This window comes from Doryrhamphus excisus, linkage group LG13 (genome assembly GCF_037039965.1).
Source record: "Doryrhamphus excisus strain RoL-2023G ecotype Guam linkage group LG13, RoL_Dexc_Guam_v1.1, whole genome shotgun sequence".
NCBI lineage: Eukaryota > Metazoa > Chordata > Actinopteri > Syngnathiformes > Syngnathidae > Doryrhamphus > Doryrhamphus excisus.
In genome coordinates this window covers 20,236,199-20,260,768 of record NC_136369.1, presented here as the reverse complement: position 1 = coordinate 20,260,768, position 24,570 = coordinate 20,236,199, and the positions used below count along the sequence as shown (strand labels likewise).

General features: G+C 40.7%; 1 protein-coding gene and 1 long non-coding RNA gene across 2 annotated transcripts; one reads left to right on the top strand and one right to left on the bottom strand.

The window, feature by feature from the left end:
• Nucleotides 1-11,875: 11,875 nt before the first annotated feature.
• LOC144901613 (uncharacterized) lies at nt 11,876-17,423 on the bottom strand. Its single transcript, XR_013629659.1, has 2 exons — nt 16,667-17,423; nt 11,876-12,087 (listed from the first exon to the last, which is right to left on the bottom strand). It is a non-coding gene; the product is annotated as an uncharacterized LOC144901613 (long non-coding RNA).
• Nucleotides 16,854-24,361, top strand: cplx3b (complexin 3b). The gene is made up of 3 exons (XM_058089061.2): nt 16,854-17,298; nt 22,052-22,139; nt 22,223-24,361. The coding sequence occupies exons 1-3, from the start codon at nt 17,141-17,143 to the stop codon at nt 22,445-22,447; spliced, it is 471 nt and encodes a 156-aa protein (XP_057945044.2). The 5' UTR covers nt 16,854-17,140; the 3' UTR covers nt 22,448-24,361.
• Nucleotides 24,362-24,570: the final 209 nt, after the last annotated feature.

Sequence of the window (24,570 nt, the reverse complement as noted above, 5' to 3'; positions counted from 1 at the left end):
ACATCGGTATTTGATTTTTTTTCCCGATCATGAAAACCAATATAAAAAAAAATGTTATGGAACACATACGTATGTATGTACGTATGTATGTACGTATGTACGTATGTATGTACGTATGTATGTACGTATGTATGTACGTATGTATGTACGTATGTATGTATGTACGTATGTATGTACGTATGTACGTATGTATGTACGTATGTATGTACGTATGTATGTACGTATGTATGTATGTACGTATGTATGTACGTATGTATGTATGTATGTACGTATGTATGTACGTATGTATGTACGTATGTATGTACGTATGTATGTATGTACGTATGTATGTACGTATGTATGTACGTATGTATGTATGTACGTATGTATGTATGTACGTATGTATGTATGTATGTATGTATGTACGTATGTATGTATGTACGTATGTATGTATGTACGTATGTATGTATGTACGTATGTATGTATGTACGTATGTATGTATGTACGTATGTATGTACGTATGTATGTACGTACGTATGTACGTACGTATGTATGTACGTACGTACGTACGTATGTATGTATGTGTGTGTACATGTGTGTACGTACGTGTGTGTACGTATGTATACAAATATCAGACTGGGGTAATTTTATTTAGCTTTTTATTTACTTTATTATTATATTTATTATATTTATTTATTTTCATTACTAGTTACAGTATGTATTTTGTAATATTTATATAAATGATTATATATTATTACATTAAAAGATGAACTATATAGACAAAATAGTGTTGATCTCTGCAAGGTTATTTTTTTGTATTTATATTGAGTATAAAAATGTAATATACCATTTTATCACTACTTGTTAAGATGATATACGGTATTATGTTTATATATCACAAAATAATACATACATCTTATTATTCCATATGGCCATCAGATAGATGCAAAATGAAAAAAGCATGAATGGTCAGCTAACCACAATAGCTGAAGATTAGCTCATGAAGGCGTAAAGCTTCAGCTAGCGTAGTTAGCGTAGCTAGCGTAGTTAGCGTAGTTAGCGTAGCGTGTGTTTTTGTCCTGTAGCTGTGAGCGCTGATGCCAGTTGTGATCTCCGGCCACTAAATTGCTTTACGTAACAAACGACACACGACTTTGGTGGCTGGTGCAGCCCGAGGCCGCTCTCAAGTCAGGCCAGCGTCTTTCATTCACGCGGCAACAGCTGACTCTGCACTTCCTGTCGTTCGCGGTAGCAAATTTGGAGGCAGGATGAGCGGCGAACGGCGAGCGGCGAGCGGCGAGCGGCGAGCGGCGTTGTGCTTTATTGCTGTTTGTGCTCAAAGGAAGTCGACGTCAGCGTGGGAGACGTTTGGTCATGTCAGATGTTTAGCGCGATAATAGACTGTGAAAGCGCCGCTGTCAATCACTGCCATCACGGCGGCGTCGGCGACGGCGTCGCTTGGCTGCCGTTTGTGTGATGTTCATCCTAAACGTGTTAAAGTTGATTTCTGGAACCGTTGGGCCTCACAGCAGCTTGACGAGGGGCTGACAATACGTATCAACTACTCTTTTCTTCCTGGATCCTCCACTGGCATGGCTTTACTGCTCTCTCTCCCTTTACACTAAGCTACACACAAATACTCTACTTATCGGAGTAGTTACTAATGTGCATACATTTAGAGTGGATACTCGGGAAGTCATTATCAACTAATGAGTAGTTACTGAGGAGCTAAGGTGCATATTTGGAGTAGTTACCAAGGAACAAATGGGTAGAGTCGTTGCTGAGGATCTAAGGCACATCAATTTAGAGTAGTTACCAAGGAACTCATGGCGATCAAATGACTATAGTAGTTACTGAGGAACTAAGGTGCATATTTGGAGTAGTTACCTAGGAACAAATGGATAGAGTAGTTGCTGAGGATCTAAGGCACATCAATTTAGAGTAGTTACCAAGGAACTCATGGCGGTCAAATGAGTATAGTAGTTACTGAGAAACTAAGGCAACTACGTTTAGAGTAGTTACTCAGGAACTAATTAACTTATAAGGAACTAATGACTAAGGCACATTTAGAGTAGTTACTGCGGAACTAAACCACATATTTGGAGTAGTTATCAAAGAACAAATGGTAGAGTGGTTACTGAGGAACAAAGGCACACTCATTTAGAGTAGTTGCCAATGAACTAATGACGATCGAATGAGTATAGTAGTTATTGAGGAACTAAGGTGCATATTTGGAGTAGTTACTCAGGAACTAATTAACTCATAAGGAACTAATGACTAAGGCCCATTTAGAGTGGTTACTGCAGAACTAAACCACATATTTGGAGTAGTTATCAAAGAACAAATGGGTAGAGTGGTTACTGCGGAACAAAGGCACACCCATTTAGAGTAGTTGCCAATGAACTAATGACAATCGAATGAGTATAGTAGTTACTGAGAAACTAAGGCAGCTACATTTAGAGTGGTTACTGATGAACGAATGAGTGGAGTAGTTACTGAGGGACTAATGCACATACATTTAGAGTAGTTGCCAAGGAACAAATGAGTAGAGTAGTTACTGAGAAACTAAAGCAAATACATTTAGTGATGAACTAATGAGTAGTTACTAAGGAACAAAAGCAAATACATTTAGAGTACTTAGTGATGAACTAATGAGTAGTTACTAAGGAACTAAAACATACATTTAGAGCAAACATAAAGAACAACTAAGAAAGAACTAATGACTAAGGCAGATCATTTAGAGTAGTTACTGAGGAAAAAATTAGTTGAGTAGTTTCGGAGGAGCTAATGAGTAGTGCTTAGGGTCGGGTAGGTTCCTTCCTCATTAGCTACTCTAATTATTATGGGTACCTTAAAGTAAAGTGTGACCCTTCACCATTTTGCTAGTGACCAGGTGGCTGTAGGGGTGTTATATCATATGTAGAGGGCTCTAATGATGTAAAATGGTTTCTATGCTGTAAGTGTGAAAATCAGGAATCCTAGTCAGAGGGAAGTCCTCGGGAATACACGCCTCGTCATGGTGGAGTCAGGAACCAATCAGCTGCGAGGGATGCCCACCCGCCGCTAGCATGGCCCCCACCCAGCTAGCATGGCCCCCACCCAGCTAGCATGGCCCCCACTCAGCTAGCATGGCCCCCACCCAGCAAGCATGGCCCAGCGCTGACGTGTTGACAGCATTCTGTGTCTAAGCTGCGGTGCCACACAGGTGGGTCCGCCCCTCCCCCCGCCCCCCCGCCGGCCTTCATGGTTAGCGGCGAGCAGCGTGAAGGACACGCGCATCCGTCAGCGTCACGTGGTGGGGCTCAAACTAGCGTCTGTGGGCAGCCTGTCACATAAATCCAACATCCATCCTGCCTGGGGGGGTTTGGCCGTGACTGGTATGACCTCGCAGGCTCACCTTACCTTGCCCCCCCCCCAGCCGTAAAGAGACGCTCTGATTGACTTAATTGAATTTGGGGAGCTGAAGGAGCTGAGGCTGGATGGAGGGTGTGGGGGGGTGAAGGTGGGGGTGGGGGGGTAGAGGATGTCATCTCTCCAGCAGGGATGAAGATGACGAGTTTGCCTTGGGGGGGGGGAGGATGGATTCAGCCGAGCATTATGAGACCTTTTTCAGCGGGTTTCGTCAGAGCCGCTCGTTGTTTGGGTCGGGATGGAGGCCGTGTGAGGTCGGGGGAGCGGGGGCGGGGCGGGGCGGGGGACGGTAGGGTGTGGGGGGACCTTTTACCCAAAACATGGAATGTTACGTAAGTACGTTGGAGAGGAACATCATGTCGGCTTCATCAGGATGTAAATAAGATGTTTTGTGTTAGCTTGGCCTACGCTGCCTGACAGGTTGGTAGTACGATACCACTGCCATGTGTTCATCGTTGTAATACCACCACACCACCACTAGGTCGTAGTAAGCGACAGAGTTGTAGAAGTACATCTGAGGAACTAATGAGTAGAGTAGTTACTGAGGAACTAATGACAAGAGTAGTTACTGAGGAACTAATGACTAGAGTAGTTACTGAGGAACTAATGACAAGAGCAGTTACTGAGGAACTAATGACTAGAGTAGTTACTGAGGAACTAAGACACATACATTTAGAATAGTTACCAAGGAACTAACAAGTAGTTACTGAGGAACTAATGACTAGAGTAGTTACTGAGGAACTAAGACATACATTTAGAATAGTTACCAAGGAACTAACAAGTAGTTACTGGGGAACTAATGACTAGAGTAGTTACTGAGGAACTAAGACACATACATTTAGAATAGTTACCAAGGAACTAACAAGTAGTTACTGAGGAACTATTGACTAGAGTAGTTACTGAGGAACTATTGACTAGAGTAGTTACTGAGGAACTAAGACACATACATTTAGAATAGTTACCAAGGAACTAACAAGTAGTTACTGAGGAACTATTGACTAGAGTAGTTACTGAGGAACTAAGACACATACATTTAGAATAGTTACCGGGGAACTAACAAGTAGAGTAGTAACTGTGGAACTAATGATTAGAGTAGTTACTGATGAACTAAGACACATACATTTAGAATAGTTACAGAGGAACTAACAAGTAGAGTAGTTACTGAGGAGCTAAGACACATACATTTAGAATTGTTGGCGAGGAACTAACGAGTAGAGTAGTTACTGAGGAACTAAGACACATACATTTAGAATAGTGACAGAGGAACAAATGAGTAGTTACTGTGGAACTAATGACTAGAGTAGTTACTGATGAACTAAGACACATACATTTAGAATAGTTACCAAGGAACTAACAAGTAGTTACTGAGGAAGTATTGACTAGAGTAGTTACTGAGGAACTAAGACACATACATTTAGAATAGTTACCGGGGAACTAACAAGTAGAGTAGTAACTGTGGAACTAATGATTAGAGTAGTTACTGATGAACTAAGACACATACATTTAGAATAGTTACAGAGGAACTAACAAGTAGAGTAGTTACTGAGGAGCTAAGACACATACATTTAGAATTGTTGGCGAGGAACTAACGAGTAGAGTAGTTACTGAGGAACTAAGACACATACATTTAGAATAGTGACAGAGGAACAAATGAGTAGTTACTGTGGAACTAATGACTAGAGTAGTTACTGATGAACTAAGACACATACATTTAGAATAGTTACCAAGGAACTAACAAGTAGAGTAGTTACTGAGGAGCTAAGACACATACATTTAGAATTGTTGGCGAGGAACTAACGAGTAGAGTAGTTACTGAGGAACTAAGACACATACATTTAGAATAGTGACAGAGGAACGAATGAGTAGTTACTGAGGAACTAATGACTAGAGTAGTTACTGAGGAACTAAGACACATACATTTAGAATAGTGACAGAGGAACGAATGAGTAGTTACTCTGGAACTAATGACTAGAGTAGTTACTGAGGAACTAAGACACATACATTTAGAATAGTGACAGAGGAACGAATGAGTAGTTACTGAGGAACTAATGACTAGAGTAGTTACTGAGGAACTAAGACACATACATTTAGAGTAGTTACTGAGGAACTAATGACTGGAGTAGTTACTGATGGAGGAACTAAGTGACATACATTAGAATAGAACCAATGCAGGAATGGTCGGTGTGCAGACGTGACCTTTGACCCGGTGGATTCCATCCAGCCTTTCTGCTTATTTGTGTCACGCATGATGGTATGATGTGATTATTAGATTGGTGATTATTAGATTGGTGATTATCATGAGCGACTTGGTGGGAGGAGCAATTCCACTGATTGGACGGGGACGCTGGGTTTGGTGCTTGTGTGTGAGCAAGCTTACCTTTGATTTGATTAAAGTTGGATTATTTTTAGTTGTGTTCATTAGTATTACGTAAGGTGCTGCTTACCTACATCCCTGTTGGGGGGGGGGGGGGTGGGGGGGTGAAGGTTCGCACTCGGCGTGCAATCGTGGCCCAGGGATACCTTTACCTGAGGTTCTTTACCTGGATGTCCAGGGAAGGTCTTTACCCGGATGTCCAGGGAAGGTCTTTACCTGGATGTCCAGGGAAGGTCTTTACCCGGATGTCCAGGGAAGGTCTTTACCTGGATGTCCAGGGAAGGTCTTTACCTGGATGTCCAGGGAAGGTCTTTACCTGGATGTCCAGGGAAGGTCTTTACCTGGATGTCCAGGGAAGGTCTTTACCTGGATGTCCAGGGAAGGTCTTTACCTGGATGTCCAGGGAAGGTCTTTACCTGGATGTCCAGGGAAGGTCTTTACCCGGATGTCCAGGGAAGGTCTTTACCCGGATGTCCAGGGAAGGTCTTTACCCGGATGTCCTGGGGAAGGTCTTTACCCGGATGTCCTGGGGAAGGTCTTTACCCGGATGTCCTGGGGAAGGTCTTTACCCGGATGTCCTGGGGAAGGTCTTTACCCGGATGTCCTGGGGAAGGTCTTTACCCGGATGTCCTGGGGAAGGTCTTTACCCGGATGTCCTGGGGAAGGTCTTTACCCGGATGTCCTGGGGAAGGTCTTTACCCGGATGTCCTGGGGAAGGTCTTTACCCAGATTCCCGGGGGAGGTTTTTACCCGGATGTGCCGGGGAGGTTCTTTACACGGATGACCCGGGGGAGGTTCTTTACACGGATGTCCCAGGGAGGTTCTTTACACGGATGTCCCGGGGGAGGTTCTTTACACGGATGTCCCGGGGGAGGTTCTTTACCCGGATGTCCCGGGGAGGTTCTTTACCCGGATGTCCCGGGGAGGTTCTTTACACGGATGTCCCAGGGGGGTTCTTTACACGGATGTCCCGGGGAGGTTCTTTACCCGGATGTCCCGGGGAGGTTCTTTACACGGATGTCCCAGGGGGGTTCTTTACACGGATGTCCCAGGGAGGTTCTTTACCCGGATGTCCCGGGGAGGTTCTTTACACGGATGTCCCGGGGAGGTTCTTTACACGGATGTCCCGGGGAGGTTCTTTACACGGATGTCCCGGGGGAGGTTCTTTACCCGGATGTCCCGGGGAGGTTCTTTACACGGATGTCCCGGGGGAGGTTCTTTACACGGATGTCCCGGGGGAGGTTCTTTACACGGATGTCCCGGGGGAGGTTCTTTACCCGGATGTCCCGGGGAGGTTCTTTACCCGGATGTCCCGGGGAGGTTCTTTACACGGATGTCCCAGGGAGGTTCTTTACACGGATGTCCCGGGGGAGGTTCTTTACACGGATGTCCCGGGGGAGGTTCTTTACCCGGATGTCCCGGGGAGGTTCTTTACCCGGATGTCCCGGGGAGGTTCTTTACACGGATGTCCCAGGGGGGTTCTTTACACGGATGTCCCGGGGAGGTTCTTTACCCGGATGTCCCGGGGAGGTTCTTTACACGGATGTCCCAGGGGGGTTCTTTACACGGATGTCCCAGGGAGGTTCTTTACCCGGATGTCCCGGGGAGGTTCTTTACACGGATGTCCCGGGGAGGTTCTTTACACGGATGTCCCGGGGAGGTTCTTTACACGGATGTCCCGGGGGAGGTTCTTTACCCGGATGTCCCGGGGAGGTTCTTTACACGGATGTCCCGGGGGAGGTTCTTTACCCGGATGTCCCGGGGGAGGTTCTTTACCCGGATGTCCAAGTGTGCTAAATGGGGTCATGTGTATTTTCCTTTAATGTGTTTGTTGTTGGTTTCCATGGTTACGCTTCCCCCCTAAGCGAGGCCTTGCGTTCGCCGCACGAAGGCGTGTGACGTGACGGCGCCATCTTTGAGCGCCTGGATGTCTGCCATGCGCCGCTCTTTTTGTTCCCTCGCCGTCCCAAAAGCCGAGTCGAAGAGGAAGAGCGCAAGTGACAGGATGAGGACGATTAGCCCCGCCCCCCTTGTGCACCCACTGCACGTGCTCACTGACACCCACTGACTCATCCTCAGCCTGTTACCAAATCCCGTGTGTGTGTGTGTGTGTGTGTGTGTGTGTGTGTGTGTGTGCGTACGGGGACGAGGCCTCCAAGGATAACTGGGATCGGAAGGCAGCGATGCGTGACGGGTCGAGATCAGGCAAGGTTGCTTGGGCTAGCTTTGGGCAGGAAGTGGCCGCGCCCCCTCGGCCCCCGTCACGTCCAAAACCAAAAAAGGGGCCCGTTTTGCATGAACACAAACCAAAATACCAGACCGCTTATTTTTAGTCCGGGACCAACACGAGGTTACCGTGTGAACACGCGTGCTAGAACACGGAACAAATCCACCGCCACGCCGCCCCCGCCACGCCGCCCCCGCTCCAATCTGTCCAGACGACGCAAGGCCTCACTTTTTAGCGGCGGTTCAGCTGTTGCGAGCCCGACTTGGCCCGTTGGGGGCATGACAAACGCTCCAGCGAGCACACGCATCAACGATACTTTGCTGCGCATGACGCGCCCCCCCTGCCCCCGACCCTCGCCGACCCCCCTTTTGTTGGTTCCGAGGTAGCAGCCGTTTGATGACACGGGTTTGTTAAGGTCGGGTCCTTTAATAAAACCTCATCAAGGAGTGTCGGGTTTAGGCATGGAGGTCATGACTTCAGACGTCCTCATGGGGGGGGGGGTTATGTAACACGCTATGGGGGGGGGGGGGGGTGCGTGTGCCATGATGGGCCCACAGCGTCGCTGATGGTTGTAGGAACGGAAGCGTGTGCGTGTTCATCACCGCGCCAGACGCAGATGGAGTCGGAGGCTCGGGGCGCACCTCTGGGTCCAAAAACAGATGACAGGATGTATTGAGAGGATACGGAGTGATGCATCCTGGGAAATCTCAAGCCGGCGTTGATTACATTGTCTAATGAGTCCACTGAGTGCTTAGCCGAGCACCGCGGAGGCAACATATGGTATAGACGGGGAGAATGCATGGAGGAAAGGCGGGGCCGCTTTGTGGAGTCCTGCTAGCTTAGCTAAGTTGCTAACGCCCAAATGCAAGAAATCCCGCCTCCGTGCCGCCGCAGTGATGCAGTAGTTCATGCAAAAGGAGGCGCAACCAGGTATTGGACATCATTTGTCTAAATAACTGTACATCAAATCTGCCTGGCACTCTCTGAGGTTGAGTAAAGCAACCCCTATTTGGGGGAATATGCAGTATTAAGTAATTAAGTAATATTTTCCAATTAAATGTATTTATCAAAAATTATTCAGAAATAAAAATAACTTTCAATTAAATTTCTTATTTATTAAAAATGCAAATGAATTAATTAAAAAAAGTAATTTCAATTAAATTCATTTTTAAAATATTCAAAAATAAAAAAATTTACATAGTTATTATTCAAAGGAATTATTTTAAATTAAATTTCTTATTAAAAATATTTTTAAATTTTTTTAAAAATTACATTATATGAAAATTATATCAAAATTATTCAAAAATACTTTTGACTTGAATTTTTTATTTAACATTTTTCAAAAATAAAATGTAAATAAAAGTATGTAAGTATGTATTCATTTTTAAAAATAATTTTGATTTCAATTTCTTTTTTATTAAAAATATTTTTACAAATCTAATAAAAATTAGAATTTATAAAAAAAATATTATATAATTATAATGTCATTATTATTTTTTTTATTATTCCGACATGCAAACAGCGCGGCATTAATCACATTAGCGATGCGACATAGGTGACATTTTGACCACAAGTGATGGCGGGTGTGAAAGCATCGCTGCTAAATTAAACACCCGCGCTAACGTCGCTAACGTCGCTAACGTACAACATCTCCGGCGTGGGTATTAAGCCCCCGCATCCCGAGTGGGATTTCCATCAACTGCGAGAGGAAAAATGACACCATAAGAAATAACCAGTTTCCCGTTGGTCACATGACCAAAGATGTCCTTATTAATATGTTGGTATACATGCACCGCATGGCTTCATCACACTGTGACATCTTGTGCAAATATAGCAACTTTGAAGCCACCTTCCTCCACCTCCTCCTCTTCCTCCTATTACCCCCCCCCCCCCCCCCCCCTCCCGACATGCCAGGTTGTTTGCATCTTGTCATGAAAGGGAATTTTCTGGTTAGCTAATTCCATATAAGCTCAGCCAGCACGGAGCCATTGTGCCCGGGATGTTCCTCGCGGGCAAAGGAGGTCTAAATCAGGCTGGAGGAAGAAGTGGGGGGGTTGGTGGGAGATGAAGGGGGCGGGGGGCGGGGGGGATGAAAGGTTAGGATGAAGGCAGGAAGGATGGAGGAAAAAAAAGCATAGAAAGACATCATGGCAGATGAAGTAGAAGCTATGGAGGCAAGTATGGTAATGGGGGGGGGGGGGGGTAGGATATGTGGTGGAAGAGAGGGATGGATGGAAGACTGACCTTTCACCTTTGACTGTCATCATGACTCTAATAATAATAAGAATAATAATATTAATAATTACCAACTTACCTTCATGCTACTTTATCATTCATTCAATATGGATTTTTTTTTTTTGGTGGGGGGGTATGACTCACCCTGACACACATACACATACTACATATGTGTATATATAGTCTGTACACATATATGTATATATATAGTACATTATATATATATATATATACACTTCATACACAGGCCTATTTTGGTAAATGTTGGTCCAAAGCCGCCACGCTAGTTTAGCTAGTCAAGGCATGGAGAGCTCCTTCTAGCCTGTTAGCATCCACGACGAGTACTGCACGCGTGCTAATATGCTAATAATATTTAACGCTCGCCCGGCAAAACACCTTTGATGTCTCCCACTTGGCAGGAAGTGGATTAAACGGCGAATACGACACACCCCGCCAGCCTCTGACGGGGGAGGAAGACGGTGAAGGATTGTGGGTGAAAGCGTGGAAAAAGGTGAATATTAACCTTCAAGGCAAAGGTCAACTTCATATGTTCATTTCTCGCTAAATATCACCTGAGTTTTATTTCAGGATTCATATTTTAATAAGCCAAAATAGAATTGAGGGAAAACATTTGGGTCCTCGACATGAAAAAGAAATCAGGCTAAGAGTTTATTCAAGCGTTGTAACCTTTTCCTTTAGCGTTTACATGCCCTGATCTTTCAAAATAAACAATAAATTAGAGAAAACATCATAGAAAAAAGCTCACAAAACTTGCTGTTCCATTTATTTTCATGAAGTAATAATTTACAATTAAATTTATTATTTATCAGAAAATATTCTGAAATAAAAATAACTTTCAATTAAATTTCTTATTTATTAAAAATGAAAATAAATTAATTAAAATAAAAAGTAATTTCAAAGTTAGATTCATTTTTAAATATTCAAAAATAACAATTTGAAAGAGTTATTATTCAAAGGAATTATTTTAAATTAAATTTCTTATTGAAAATATTTTATTTATTTTTTAAAAATTATCTACTATATAAATGTTATTTATTCAAAATTATTAAAAAATACTTTAGACTTAAATTTCTTAACATTTTTCAAAAATAAAATTTGAAATAAAAGTTATGTATTCATTTTTAAAAAATAATTTTATTTTTATAATTTATTTTTCATCAAAAATATTTTAAAAATGTAATAGAAAATTTAATTTAGAAAAAATATTAACTAAAAATAATAAAATGTAATTTTATTTATTCTTTATAAAAAAATAAAAATAATGAAAAAATAAATGATTGCATCTAACATGTTATGTAATATTCTACTTATTTTTTTTCAGTGCACTCACTTGCCCAAATAAGATCATGGTTATGACATACTGTACATATACATACATATACATACATATATACATACACTGTATTAATAAAATATTAGGTTGGTACTGCGTACTACCCTAAAAGTCAGCATTATTACATTTTTTTGGTTGTGAGCTTGTGCGTGTGTACCTAATGGAGTGTCTCCAGGTTAGTGATGATGATGATGATGATGATGTATGATGGGCCTTACAATGCTCCCTAATGAGGTCCCTGCTGTCAATAGCAGATGATTGGTGATTGTCAGGCCTGTTGAATATTGAGAGGAAGCCTGTTTCCTTTTTTCTTTTTTTTTTTTTTAAACGTTCCCGTGCCGGAGCGCCGCTTGACAAGCCTCTGACTCATCTTTCACACGTCACGTCTCCCACAAGATTCCTTTCACACTTTCAAACATGCCAGCGTGGAATCGGAATAAGCGTCTGGCGTCTTTTTCTTCTTTGCTGATTTTTTTTCCTCCTTCCTTTCCTCCCTCTGGACGGCTCCTAAAAAAAGAAAAGAAAAGACTTGAAGTCGAACGGAAAGCAATCTGATGACGACGTTGACTGAACACCAAATCAGCCTTGCTTCATTTAAAGCAACGCTACGGGACAACTGGACTTGCTTGACAAGCCGCTAATAAGGAGGAGAGTAATTATCCTTGCTATGTGGGTATCCATGGCGACCACGCGTAGCTGGACCAGCCAGTTAGCGCTAGCGTCAATGCTAACACGACTATTCATGTCCTGAACTCTGCTCTTAAAAACATCCTCTCAGATCCTTAAAAACAGCTGAGCGCACCAATCGGATATAGAGGATCTTTGACCAGTGATGTTTTTTTTCTGCTGTAGGTCATTAAAAACAGCTGAGTCCTCCTCTCATATAGAGGATCTTTGACTAGCGTTATTGTTATTGGCTTCTTAAAAACAGCAGAACGCTTGTGTCATATGTAGAGGATCTTTTTTTTTTGCAATAAGTCCTAAAAAACAGCAGAGCGCTCCTGTCATGGAGGATCTTTGACTAGTGCTTTTGTGGTATGTTATTAAACATTAAGGTTCATAAAAACAGCAGCAAGCTTCTGTCATATATAGAGGATCTTTGACAAGCATTTTTGCAGTAGATTCCTAAAAACAGCCCAACATTGGATTATGAATTTTTATTTTATATAAGGTCCGAAAAACGGCAAAGAACAATTTTGACTGTTTTTTTAATTTTTTTTTTTTATTACATTCAACAAAACAGCAGAACGCTTGTGTCATATATAGAGGATCTTTGAAAACCATTGCTTTACATGAGGTCCTAAAAAAACAGCGCAGAATTCTTTTGGCGAAAAAGTCATACATTTCAAAGAAAAAGTCATACATTTATGAGAATAAAGTTGGAAAGTCGTTTTTTTCTTGTGAATTCATGTAAAAAAAAAGTCATACATTTCACCAAAAACTTTATTCTCAGAAATGTACAAGAAAAAAGTCATGAATTTATTACAAAAAACTACTATTTTATTAGAAAAAAAATTTTACATTTATGATTTTTTCTCAGAAATTCATAAATATTATTTTTGGTGGGAATTCTTCTCAGAAATTGTGTATAAATTGTATACATTTTTTTTCAAGTAATAAAGTTTTTTTTATATATAAATTCATGACCATTTTCTTGTAAATGTACAACTTTTCAGAGAAAAGTCACACATTTCCAAGAAAAATAAGTCGTAAATTTATGAGAAAATGTTTTTAAATTTACGAGAAAAAAGTCGTAAATTTATGAAGTGGTAAAGTCATTTTTTCTCGTACATCTATGACTTATTTTCTTTATGACTTCATTCTCGTTTCACATGAATTTACAGGAAAAAAAGTCTGAATATTATGAGCATAAAGTTGCACATTACCTTGAAAAAAGTCATATATTTATGAGGAAAAAAACTCTCGCAAATATACAATTTTTTTCTCATAAATTGTTTTTCTATGAAATTTACATGAATAAAATTTTAAATTTTGGAGAGAAAAAAAGTCATAAATATACAAGAAAAACCGACTTCATTCTCAAATTTACGCCTTTTTTCTTGGAAATGTATGACATTTTTCTCTGAAATGTACAAGATTAAAGTCGTACCTTTCTAAGAAAAAAACAAAATTTAATAAACATTTACATTAATAAAATTTTAAATTTCTGAGAAAAAAAAGTCATAAATATACAAGAAAAAAAAACGACTTCACTCTCAAATTTACGACTTTTTTCTTGGAAATGTATGACATTTTTCTCAGAAATTTACTAAATTAAATTCATAAATCCCCCCCCCCGCCCCCAAAAAAATTATTTATTTATCACATATGTTTTCATCAGTTGATATGTTTTGCGGAATCGGTCCTTTGCTCCCGTCACACGGAGGATCTTTGACTAGTCATTAAAAAGAGCAGCGCACCATCACACCGAATAGAGGATCTTTGACTGGCATTTTTTCAGTAGGTCAGTTAAAAACGTCGCTCACGTGACGTTTAGTTCGGTGGACGCTTTCCATGGCTACACGCCACGTGTTCTCCTTCACCTCGCGGACATCCCGTGAGGCATCAAGCGGCCTCCGCTGGGTCGACTCGCCGGCCTCCATATGGCTGCTGCTGCTGTGGCCCCGCCCCCCTCAAAACTTGCCGGTGCTCATGTCGTTCTCAGCTGGGAATGGGATTAGTCTTTCTGGCCTCGCGAGAGAGAAAGAGAGAGCGGGTGACGCGTTCTCGTGGCGTGGCGGTGACTCGCCCGTGACGGCGCGGGTCTAATCCCTCGACCGAGGAAACAAAGGTCGCCTTCGTAGGATGAGGATGACGATGGTGATGAGGCTGAAGTAGGCGCGCTAATCCAAGTAGCTGCTGTGAAAAGGATTTGTACAACATCTCACTCGGTGACCACTGGCCTTTTTATTTGCATTTTCCAGCAAATTCTGCCTAGCAACAAGCTAGCATGAAAGACAATCAGCGCTATATGCTATACGCTAGTCCAAAGTTCTAATTGTAACGTCCTTGTAGTTGTCGTCACAATTCATTGGCTTTTGCTAGTGAGGGCAAATGTGACGATAACCACAGAACATGATGACTAAGAATGACAGTGACAGTTTGACCCTGGAACAGACAAATTGCTTTGTTGGTGCGAGGTAGCGTACCTAATAAAAGGGCCACTGGTGGCAAGCAGGTGTGTCTTCAACGTCCGTGATCAGCGTCAGTCAAACACGAGCAGGCGAGTTAAAGAAAACAAAAAAAAACCAGGACTAAAGCGGAGCAAGGAGGCTGCGGGGGCCTTGACACGCGTCTATTTTTAGATTCGGGGAGTAATGTTGTTTCTGCGCTCGTCCGGGAGCCTTTCGTTCCGCCGCCGTGTGCCGCCTTTAACAAACACAGCTGCTGCTGCCCTGATTGGTCCGCAGCGTCTCCCTTCCTCCGTGACCTCAGATGTTCTTTTCCATCGACTTCCACGTTCCCGTCTTTCTATGACGACGACAGCTCACGGACCACATGGGCCTCACCGGGCGACATCAAGCCCCGCCCACTGTGTGCCAAACAAACAAACTCGTGACTCCGCCGATTGGAAAGAACCCTGCTGGTTGTGGGACCACAGGTGGAATGTTTATCGGGAACGTTCCACTTTCCAAACATGTTAAAACCGGCGGTGGTCATCAATCCGCGTCAAGCCAAGAACCCTGACCATTTTTACGACTGAGTGGTAGGCCCACTTTTTTGGGGGCGGGGACCTGAGATATCGAGAATTTTTTTTCTCAGACATTTACGAAAATATTCATAAATCTCCAAGCAAAAAAATCATCTGTAAATGTACAAGAAAAAAATTCCTTTACAACCTTATTCCCATAAATGTTACTTTTTCTCTGAATTTTTTTCTCCAACATTTACTAGAATAAAGTTGCACATTTCCCAAAAAAGTGATAAATGTACAAAAAAAACAACTTTATAAGTTTTCAATTTTTTTTTCTCTTTTTTCCTCATAAATGTATGACTTTTTCCAAAGAAATGTGCCACTCCATTCACATAAATTTCAGAGAAAAACAACTCTAGTCAATTTAAGATGTATTTTTTTTCTCATAAATGTATGACTTTTTTCTCTGAAATTTAGGTGAATATTTTTTCTCTGAAATTTACGACTTTTTCCAGGAAATTTAAGGTGTATTTTGTTTCTCATAAATGTATGACTTTTTTCTCTGAAATTTAGGTAATTTTTTATTCTCTGAAATATACGACTTTTTCCAGGAAATTTACCACACGATTCTCATAAATTTCAGACAAAAACAACTCTAGTAAATTCAAGATGCATTTTTTTCCTCATAAATGTGTGACTTTTTTCTCTGAAATTTAGGTGAATATTTTTTTCTCTGAAATTTACAAGTTTTTCCAGGAAATTTAAGATGTTTTTTTTTCTTCTCATAAATGTATGACTTTTTTCTCTGAAATTTAGGTGAATATTTTTTTTCTCTGAAATTTACAGCTTTTTCCAGGAAATTTAAGATGTATTTTTTTCTCATAAATGTATGACTTTTTTCTCTGAAATTTAGGTGAATATTTTTTCTCTGAAATTTAGGTGAATATTTTTTCTCTGAAATTTACGACTTTTTCCAGGAAATTAAATTTCATAAATTTCAGACAAAAACAACTCTAGTAAATTCAAGATGCATTTTTTTTCCTCATAAATGTATGACTTTTTTCTCTGAAATTTAGGTGAATATTTTTTCTTTGAAATTTAGGTGAATATTTTTTCTCTGAAATTTACGACTTTTTCCAGGAAATTAAATTTCAGACAAAAACAACTCTAGTAAATTCAAGATGCATTTTTTTTCTCATAAATTTATGGCTTTCCCCCCATTAATCACGATTTTTTTTTCTTGTAAATTTATGTAAAATGAGAATAAAGTAGTACATTTACAAAAATGTGAGAAAAAAGACTTTCCAACTTTATTCTCGCAAGTTAACCGTTTTTCTCATAGATTAACGACCTTAATCTCGGAATCCTTGACCAATATAATAATAATAAAAATATGAATAATAATAATAATAAACGTGATTATGATGCTTGTAAAGGCTGAATCAGCTGTACCTAATGTGGTGGCCAGACCCCCGAAGGAGACCCAAAGCAGGCCAAATCTGGTCCGGACCAGATGAAGACCTCCACATCAGACGCAGCACCGGAGCGGAGGCTCTTGCAGGCCGCCTGCCGGTGCACCGGATTGGGCGGAGGGAGGAAGACTCACACGATTGGAGGAGTGGAGAGCCAAACTTGTTGACTCATAACCGAGCCGCTCGTCAGCATCCTCCTCCTCCTCCTCACCACCACCACCATCATCATCCTCATCATCATCCTCATCCTCCTGCTGGACCACTGAGCCGCTGCTAGACGCTCCACACGTCCAGGACTGTTTAGATCCTTGAACATTCCCTCAACCGATCCGGGAGATTTGGGAGTAGTTGTTGTTGTTGTTGCTGACACGAAAGGTGTGGAAATCCATCACACTTCATCGAGTCCGGAACTTCTAGACCAGGAAGGACCCCCGCCAGCCCCAGACAAGAAGCGATGGCGTTCATGGTGAAGCACATGGTGGGGGGCCAGCTGAAGAACCTGACCGGCGGCCTGACGGAGGAGAAGCCCGAGGCGGAGAAGTCCGAAGCGGCGGCGCAGGGGATGACCCAGGAGGAGTTCGAGCAGTACCAGCAACAGTTAGAGGAGGAGAAGTAAGTCTCCGTCGGATGTTCTGCTTGTTTCGTGTAGTGGGAGCTCGAACGCTTCCGGGTGTTGTGCGTAAAACGCGCACAAAAGACGATCGCTCGCCGCGTTTACGCACGGTCTCGGCGCACAAAAGGACACCTTTTTTACTGGAGGCGGGCGAAGCTACACGTTCTGGAATGGATCCGGTACCGAGTAAACACTGGTCCGGTATCGTCGATACCGAATTTGAATGATTTGGTTATGTTTAATATTCGTCTTTAATGGAAAGTATGTAACATTATCAACAAAATGACACCTTTTATGTCACACAATTGGAGCAAATTGGCATTCCTGTGTTCAAGAACTTATTCCCTCGGTTTTTAAAAAATAAAATACATTCATTAATTTGAATAACGCAACAAAAGATCACATCATGATACCTATGCAAGCCTGGTATCGATAATATCCATATTTGTACGCATCCAAAACTGAACAAGAGTCCATATGTCTAAAAAAAAATGATCGAAAGCGAGCTTGAATGGTGTCAAATTGATGACTGCGGTGTTGGGGGCCAAGCAGGGCAACAGCAAGGTCATGTGGGAAACGGCGTTGGCTCATTAGGGCGATAATGATGGCGATAATGATGTTCCATAGCAGGTATCACACGCCTCGTAAAGCGGATAAAGCAAAGGTAGCAGGATGAACGTAGCCTGGATACGCCAACTGGAAGACGACATCATTGCTTAACGCCGTCAGGCTAAGACCTTAGCGTGCCCGTGTCACGTATCGTCCCAATTCTCTGGTAACAACAACACAAACTCCATGTTGGATTTGACAAAACTGGTCATTTGTTAACAAAATCACATTTCTTATCCCAGTTGAAGAGTAAAAACACAGGTTAGGTTAGCAGAAGACAAAACTGTTTTCATTGTGTAGAAAAACCCGTGTAGCTTAGCTTAGCTCAAGGCTAAACCATCTAAACAAACATGTATGTTATCTTGATCCAAGTCTAGATTAGGTTACCTAAAAAAGATGAAACTGTTTGTGAATAATTAGCTTGATCGACAACTGAAATATGTAGGTTAGGTTAGCAGAAGACAAAACTGTTTTTATTGTTTAGGTTAGCTTAGCGGAAGGCTAAACCATCTAAACAAACTAGCAGTTATCTTGATCCAAGTCTAGATTATTTTAGCTAATAAAGATGAAACTGTCTTTGATGTTTACGAATAATTAGCTTGATCGACAACTGAAATATGTAGGTTAGGTTAGCAGAACACAAAACTGTTTTAATTGTTTAGAAAAACACGTGTAGGTTAGCTTAGCGGAAGGCTAAACCATCTAAACAAACTCGTACGTTATCTTGATCCAAGTCTAGATTAGGTTAGCTAAAGAAGATGAAACTGTCTTTGATGTTTACGAATAATTAGCTTGATCGACAACTGAAATATGTAGGTTAGGTTAGCAGAAGACTGTTTTTATTGTTTAGGTTAGCTTATTGTGTAGAAATACCCGTGTAGGTTAGCTTAGCGGAAGGCTAAACCATCTAAACAAACTTGTATGTTATCTTGGTCCAAGTCTAGATTAGGTTAGCTAAAGAAGAAGAAACTGTCTTTGATGTTTACGAATAATTAGCTTGATCGAGAACTGAAATATGTAGGTTAGGTTAGCAGAAGACAAAACTGTTTTAATTTGGAAAAACCTGTGTAGGTTAGCTTAGCGGAAGGCTAAACCATCTAAACAAACTCCTATGTTCTCCTGATCCAAGTCTAGATTAGGTTAGCTCAAGATGAAACTGTCTTTGATGTTTGTGACTAATTAGCTTGATCGACAACTGAAATATGTAAGTTAGGTTAGCAGAAGACAAAACTGTTTTTATTGTTTAGGTTAGCTTAGCGGAAGGCTAAACCATCCAAACAAACTTGTATGTTATCTTGGTCCAAGTCTAGATTAGGTTAGCTAAAGAAGATGAAACTGTCTTTGATGTTTGCGAATAATTAGCTTAATCGACAACTGAAATATGTAGGTTAGGTTAGCAGAAGACAAAACTGTTTTTATTGTTTAGGTTAGCTTAGCGGAAGGCTAAACCATCTAAACAAACTCGTATGTTATCTTGATCCAAGTCTAGATTAGGTTAGCTAAAGAAAAAGAAACTCTTCGATGTTTACGAATAATTAGCTTGATCGAGAACTGAAATATGTAGGTTAGGTTAGCAGAAGACGATGTTGGCTTGGATGAAGAATATGTAGACTAGATTAGCGGAACACTAAACTGTATTCAATGTTTACGAAAACCACAGATGTTAGCTGGGTTGAGCCATTTCGGTTAGTGGAATAATTATTTTTGATGTTTACAAAAAAATGATTTGCTAGCTTTGCTGAAAACTAACATATGTCGTTTCGGTCGGCGGAAGACTGTCGTTGATATTTTACGGAAAACTGGATCCAAAACTGAAATGTAGGTTAGGTCAGCTGAACACGTAAGCTAAGTCCATCTTCTGTATGTTTTTTAGCGTTTGTGAAAATTTGACAAAAAATGCACGAGGGCTAAATCATCTTTGATGTTTATTTAAAACAATGAAAAACATAGGCTAAGCGTGTTAAGGCTAACTCAGCTCTTTTCGAAATGAAGTCTTAGGATCATCTCAACTGTCTTCAATGTTTGAAAATCTTGAAAAAAAAATGCGTATACTTTGTGTAAGATCGGCACAGAAAAAAATGCATATGCTAAATTGTCTTTGATGTAAAAAAAAAAATGTCGATATTATTGACAACTCCCAATGGCGAAAATGTGTACAGAACGGCGTACTTTAGACTCTAAAATTGGTGTGGATTTTTGGAGAAACGCTAGGTTTGTTGAGGACAAAAATAGCCTTGGTTGTTTACGAAAAACAGGCATGCTCGGATTGTTGATTACTCAACTGTCTGTAATATTTACGAAAATGCGTACACGAGGTTTAGTTACGACTAAAGGTGTCTCAGATGTTCCCGAAAATGGTAATTCCGAAAACAAACGTTAGCCAAAAAAAGTACCTTTTAATATCATCAGAGAAAAACACGCACATGACCTTGAGGGGTGTATACAAAGCTATAGCACGCGACCTTGGAGTGAATTATTAGCCAGCGAGCGCTAAGATGGCAGCTTTAGCGGTGACATGAAGACGTTCCATCATCCTGAGAGGCCACGCTGGTCATCTCACGTCCTTGACGGACCTCCGTGTCTTTGTCCGTTTGTCCTGACGTGACAGTCGGCCTCGGCGCAGCAAAAAGCGCCTCGTGCTGACACATTGGGAGCATCGCCTTCACGTGTCGTGATCTTTTTGTCGTCGAGCGTTGCGCCGCCCCGTGCGTGGCCCCTCGTCTACATATTCCATATCTAATATTGGAACTGGATGTTTACTGGTGAGGCTTCGGTTCCCCGCACACGCCACATCTGTCAGACGTTATGTCAGCTTGTTGACTCGCCGTGTCACGCAAATGAAGCCATTTTCGGAGACACAATTGTGAGCTACAGTAACTGGGGCATAGGGATGTCTCTCTCAGGGGGGCGACAGTGGAAAGTGGCGCCCTCTGCTGGATGAGTTGTGTCATACACCGAGATAGTTCAAAGCATAAGCTGAAAAAAATATTTCAAAACTAGTACACAAAATACACATTTACGTACGTATTCATTGGATGATTATTTAAATTTCTATGTGGAATTATTTACATGACATATTTCTGTGTAGTCTATCCGCATTATATATTATTATATAATAATTATTATTATATTATATTATAATTATATTATGTAAGTATACCTCTCTGTCCATTTTGACAGTCACTCTATCTGCTTCATTTGTATTTTGGATTTTTATATTATTCATAGATCATTTATTTTTATATAGCCTGCAATTATTATTATTATTATTATTATTATTATTATTATTATCATCAATGAGGTTGTAGTTGCTGTGCACACCCGCTTATGTTGCTAAACAAGGCTGTCAAAATGATTATTTTTAAAATAATGGCAATATTTAAATAAAGCAGTTGTATTGTTTTGTGCATATTTATTATTGTCATTATTATTATTATTATTATTTCCGATACTACATGTTTTAACATAATAAAAAATAAATGTAAAAATAATATAATACCAATATTTAAATAAAGCAGTTGTATTGTTTTGTGCATATTTATTATTGTCATTATTATTATTATTTCCAATACTACATATTTTAACATAATAAAAAATAAATGTAAAAATAATATTATAGCAATATTTAAAAAAAGCAATTGTATTGTTTTATGCATATTTATTATTGTCATTATTATTATCATTATTATTTCCAATACTACATATTTTAACATAATAAAAAATAAATGTAACAATAATATAATGGCAATATTTAAATAAAGCAGTTGTATTGTTTTGTGCATATTTATTAGTCATTATTATTATTATTTCCAATACTACATATTTTAACATAATAAAAAATAAATAAATAATATATTTTAAGTAACATAACTAATTGTTTTTGCATTTTATTAATAACTGTAGAATTATATAAATATAATTAGTTTTATATCATATATATTTGATGTTCATAATATTTACACATTGTCCGATATTGGCAATTTCCGATAACGATATGTATAACATAGAATATGTATCGTATTAAGCATTTTTTTTAAATATCAGTTTTCATAATCGGAAAAATCTGATATCGAAATCAACCGATTTTTATGCTGATATCGGGCCCATAATTATCAGTACCATAACATTGTGTTTTTGTTCCAGACAAGAACGGGAGGCCAGTTTCGCCCAGAAGAAGGCGGAGAGAGCCACAGTGAGGAGTCATTTTCGGGAAAAGTACAGACTACCAAAGGTATCAACACATAGAATATTTGTTTGCAATTTTTTTACAAATTCAGTGACCTGCGTGTACCTGTGCGTGTACCTATTATTTAGAACGAGATGGACGAGACCCAGATCCAGCAGGCGGGCGACGACGTGGTCCTGCCCACCGAGCTGGCCAAGATGATCGCCGAGGACGGCCAGGAGGAGGCGCACAAGCAGTCGGTGCTGGGCCAGCTGTCCAACCTGCAGAACGTGGACATGGACCAGCTGAAGGACAAGGCCCAGGCCACTCTGGAGGACCTCAAAAAGCAGACGGAGAACTGCAGCCTCATGTGATGTCGTGATGACGCGGGTCAGCCTCTGGGAGGGCGGAGCTTCTTCTGGAAAGGAGGAAGGAGTTTGCTTGTCTCGTTTATTTGTTGCACAAAATAACTAAAAATACAACAAAAATGGTTCAATCACAGCCATTTTTAAAAAGCCACTTTGTGCTTCAGGTTTCATGCTAGCACGTGTTTCTTTTTTTTGTTGATTCCCTGGAGTTAGACGTGATGGGAATGCAAACCCGATCCGGATTTACCGCTTTTCCCGTGCTTCAAGACGATGGTTTTATTTTACGTTATGTTTTAGCTAGCATGTAAAAATGTTTTTTGGGGTGGAGAAATCAAATAGAAATGACAAAAAAACAGTTGATTAAACAAAAAAGGCCGCAATGTGCACACCAGGCCACTAGTTGGCGATGAAACTCAGGTTTGTTGGGGTTGTCGGGCGTCGTCGCGTTGTAGCACACCTAGCAACGCGCATCCTGGGTTTATTCATGCATACTGTACACGGAAAGGCACAATATTTTTTGCAAAGCCCATAAACGAGCCCATAAAGTTACTCTTCTTCTTCTCCAAGAAGCTCCGCCTTTTCCAAAACTGCAAACTGTGGCTACAAAGATCGCTAACAACAGCTGCTATTTGTTTGATGCGGAATCGGCGCACAAAGAACGTAATAAGTATTCGATACCTCCCAGCTGATTTGCGGGATGCTGTGTGAAATGCCCAAGGTGAGATCTACTCTCTGATGGGTCATCTCTGTGTCAAAGTGACAACTTTGTTCTCGTTTTTAATCGTTTCTTGTCAAATAATGTCACCTTAGGGACTTTACCGCGTGCAATACAATACAATACATGATCATCTTTCAGCATTAGACCATCTTTGTGCTCTTTAAAATCAACTTATATATGAAAGTTTGTGTTTTTTCAACCAAATGTACACGACAGTGGCGGCATCTGTGTTAATACCGTAAATGCTGTAATTATACACATTTCTTGTGAGCATTTATTGCAGCATTTACGGTATGTTATCCGGAAGTAAAAAGCTGCTGTCACGCTTTAGAGGCATCTGTCTTAATACCGTAAATGCTGTAATTATGCACACATCATGAGCGCATTTATTGCAGCATTTACGGTATGTTATCCGGAAATAAAAAAGCTGCTGTCACGCTTTAGAGGCCTGAGCCTTTGTTGTAAAATACGCGAGTCCGATACTTGTGTCCTTTTTCGTGGCGATATTTCTGTGGTTTTGTTGTCTGCACAGGTCGGGGGAGGGGGGGAAGTGGGGGCGTCACCTTTAACCCCTTCCGCTGCCGAACGCCGTGTCGTGGTGCCGTTTTCGTATCGATGGACTTGCTGTCGTTCAGCCCGTGTTGACGTGTCGAGTGTTGTCTCGGTGAACCTAACAGTTGCTGGTGTTCTTTTTCCCACCGGGTTGCCAGATTTAGCTTTCGCGTAGAACTTTGTTCGTGTTGTTCTCTAACAGTTGCGCTACGTGGACAAAATAACGGGCTCCCTGTCGCATTCGTGACGTCAGCGATACTTTTTGTCCAAACGCAAAGCCGAGGAAGAACGTGGTTCTTGTCACGTGATAGACGAAAAAGTAGCAATAAGTCATTTTTTTCAACATCAATACTACACAATATCTACTGTAATAATACTGCTAACGATAATAATAATAATAATAATAAACGGGGAAGTGAAGCCATAAGCTGTATGTGTGTGCGCTTACTCATGGTTACCATGACAACCAGTGTACAAATGTAACTATTATTGTGTCGTCATCCTGTGCAGGTCAAATATTCAGGAAGTGGCTGCTTTTGTTTTGGCCATAAAATACTCTCAATGTCTGTCATTCCGTCTCTTAATATGTCAGTGCTTTTTGGGAGGGAGAGGGAGTTTAAACTGCAATAAACATATTTTTAAGATAATAATGGACTTTGGTGTGATCATTGACTTGTTTGTTCGCTGTCAAAGTACGTTATGGGATGATGTGGGGAAGCTAGTCTACAGTACACAGCTAATTGTGGACCTGCGTTCTTAATAATGGCCAGCAGGGGGCAACAAGCGACGAAAGAAAAAGGTAAGACCCATAGAAATGCACTATTGTAGTATTTTTCCACCACATTTCTTAATTTTGTAA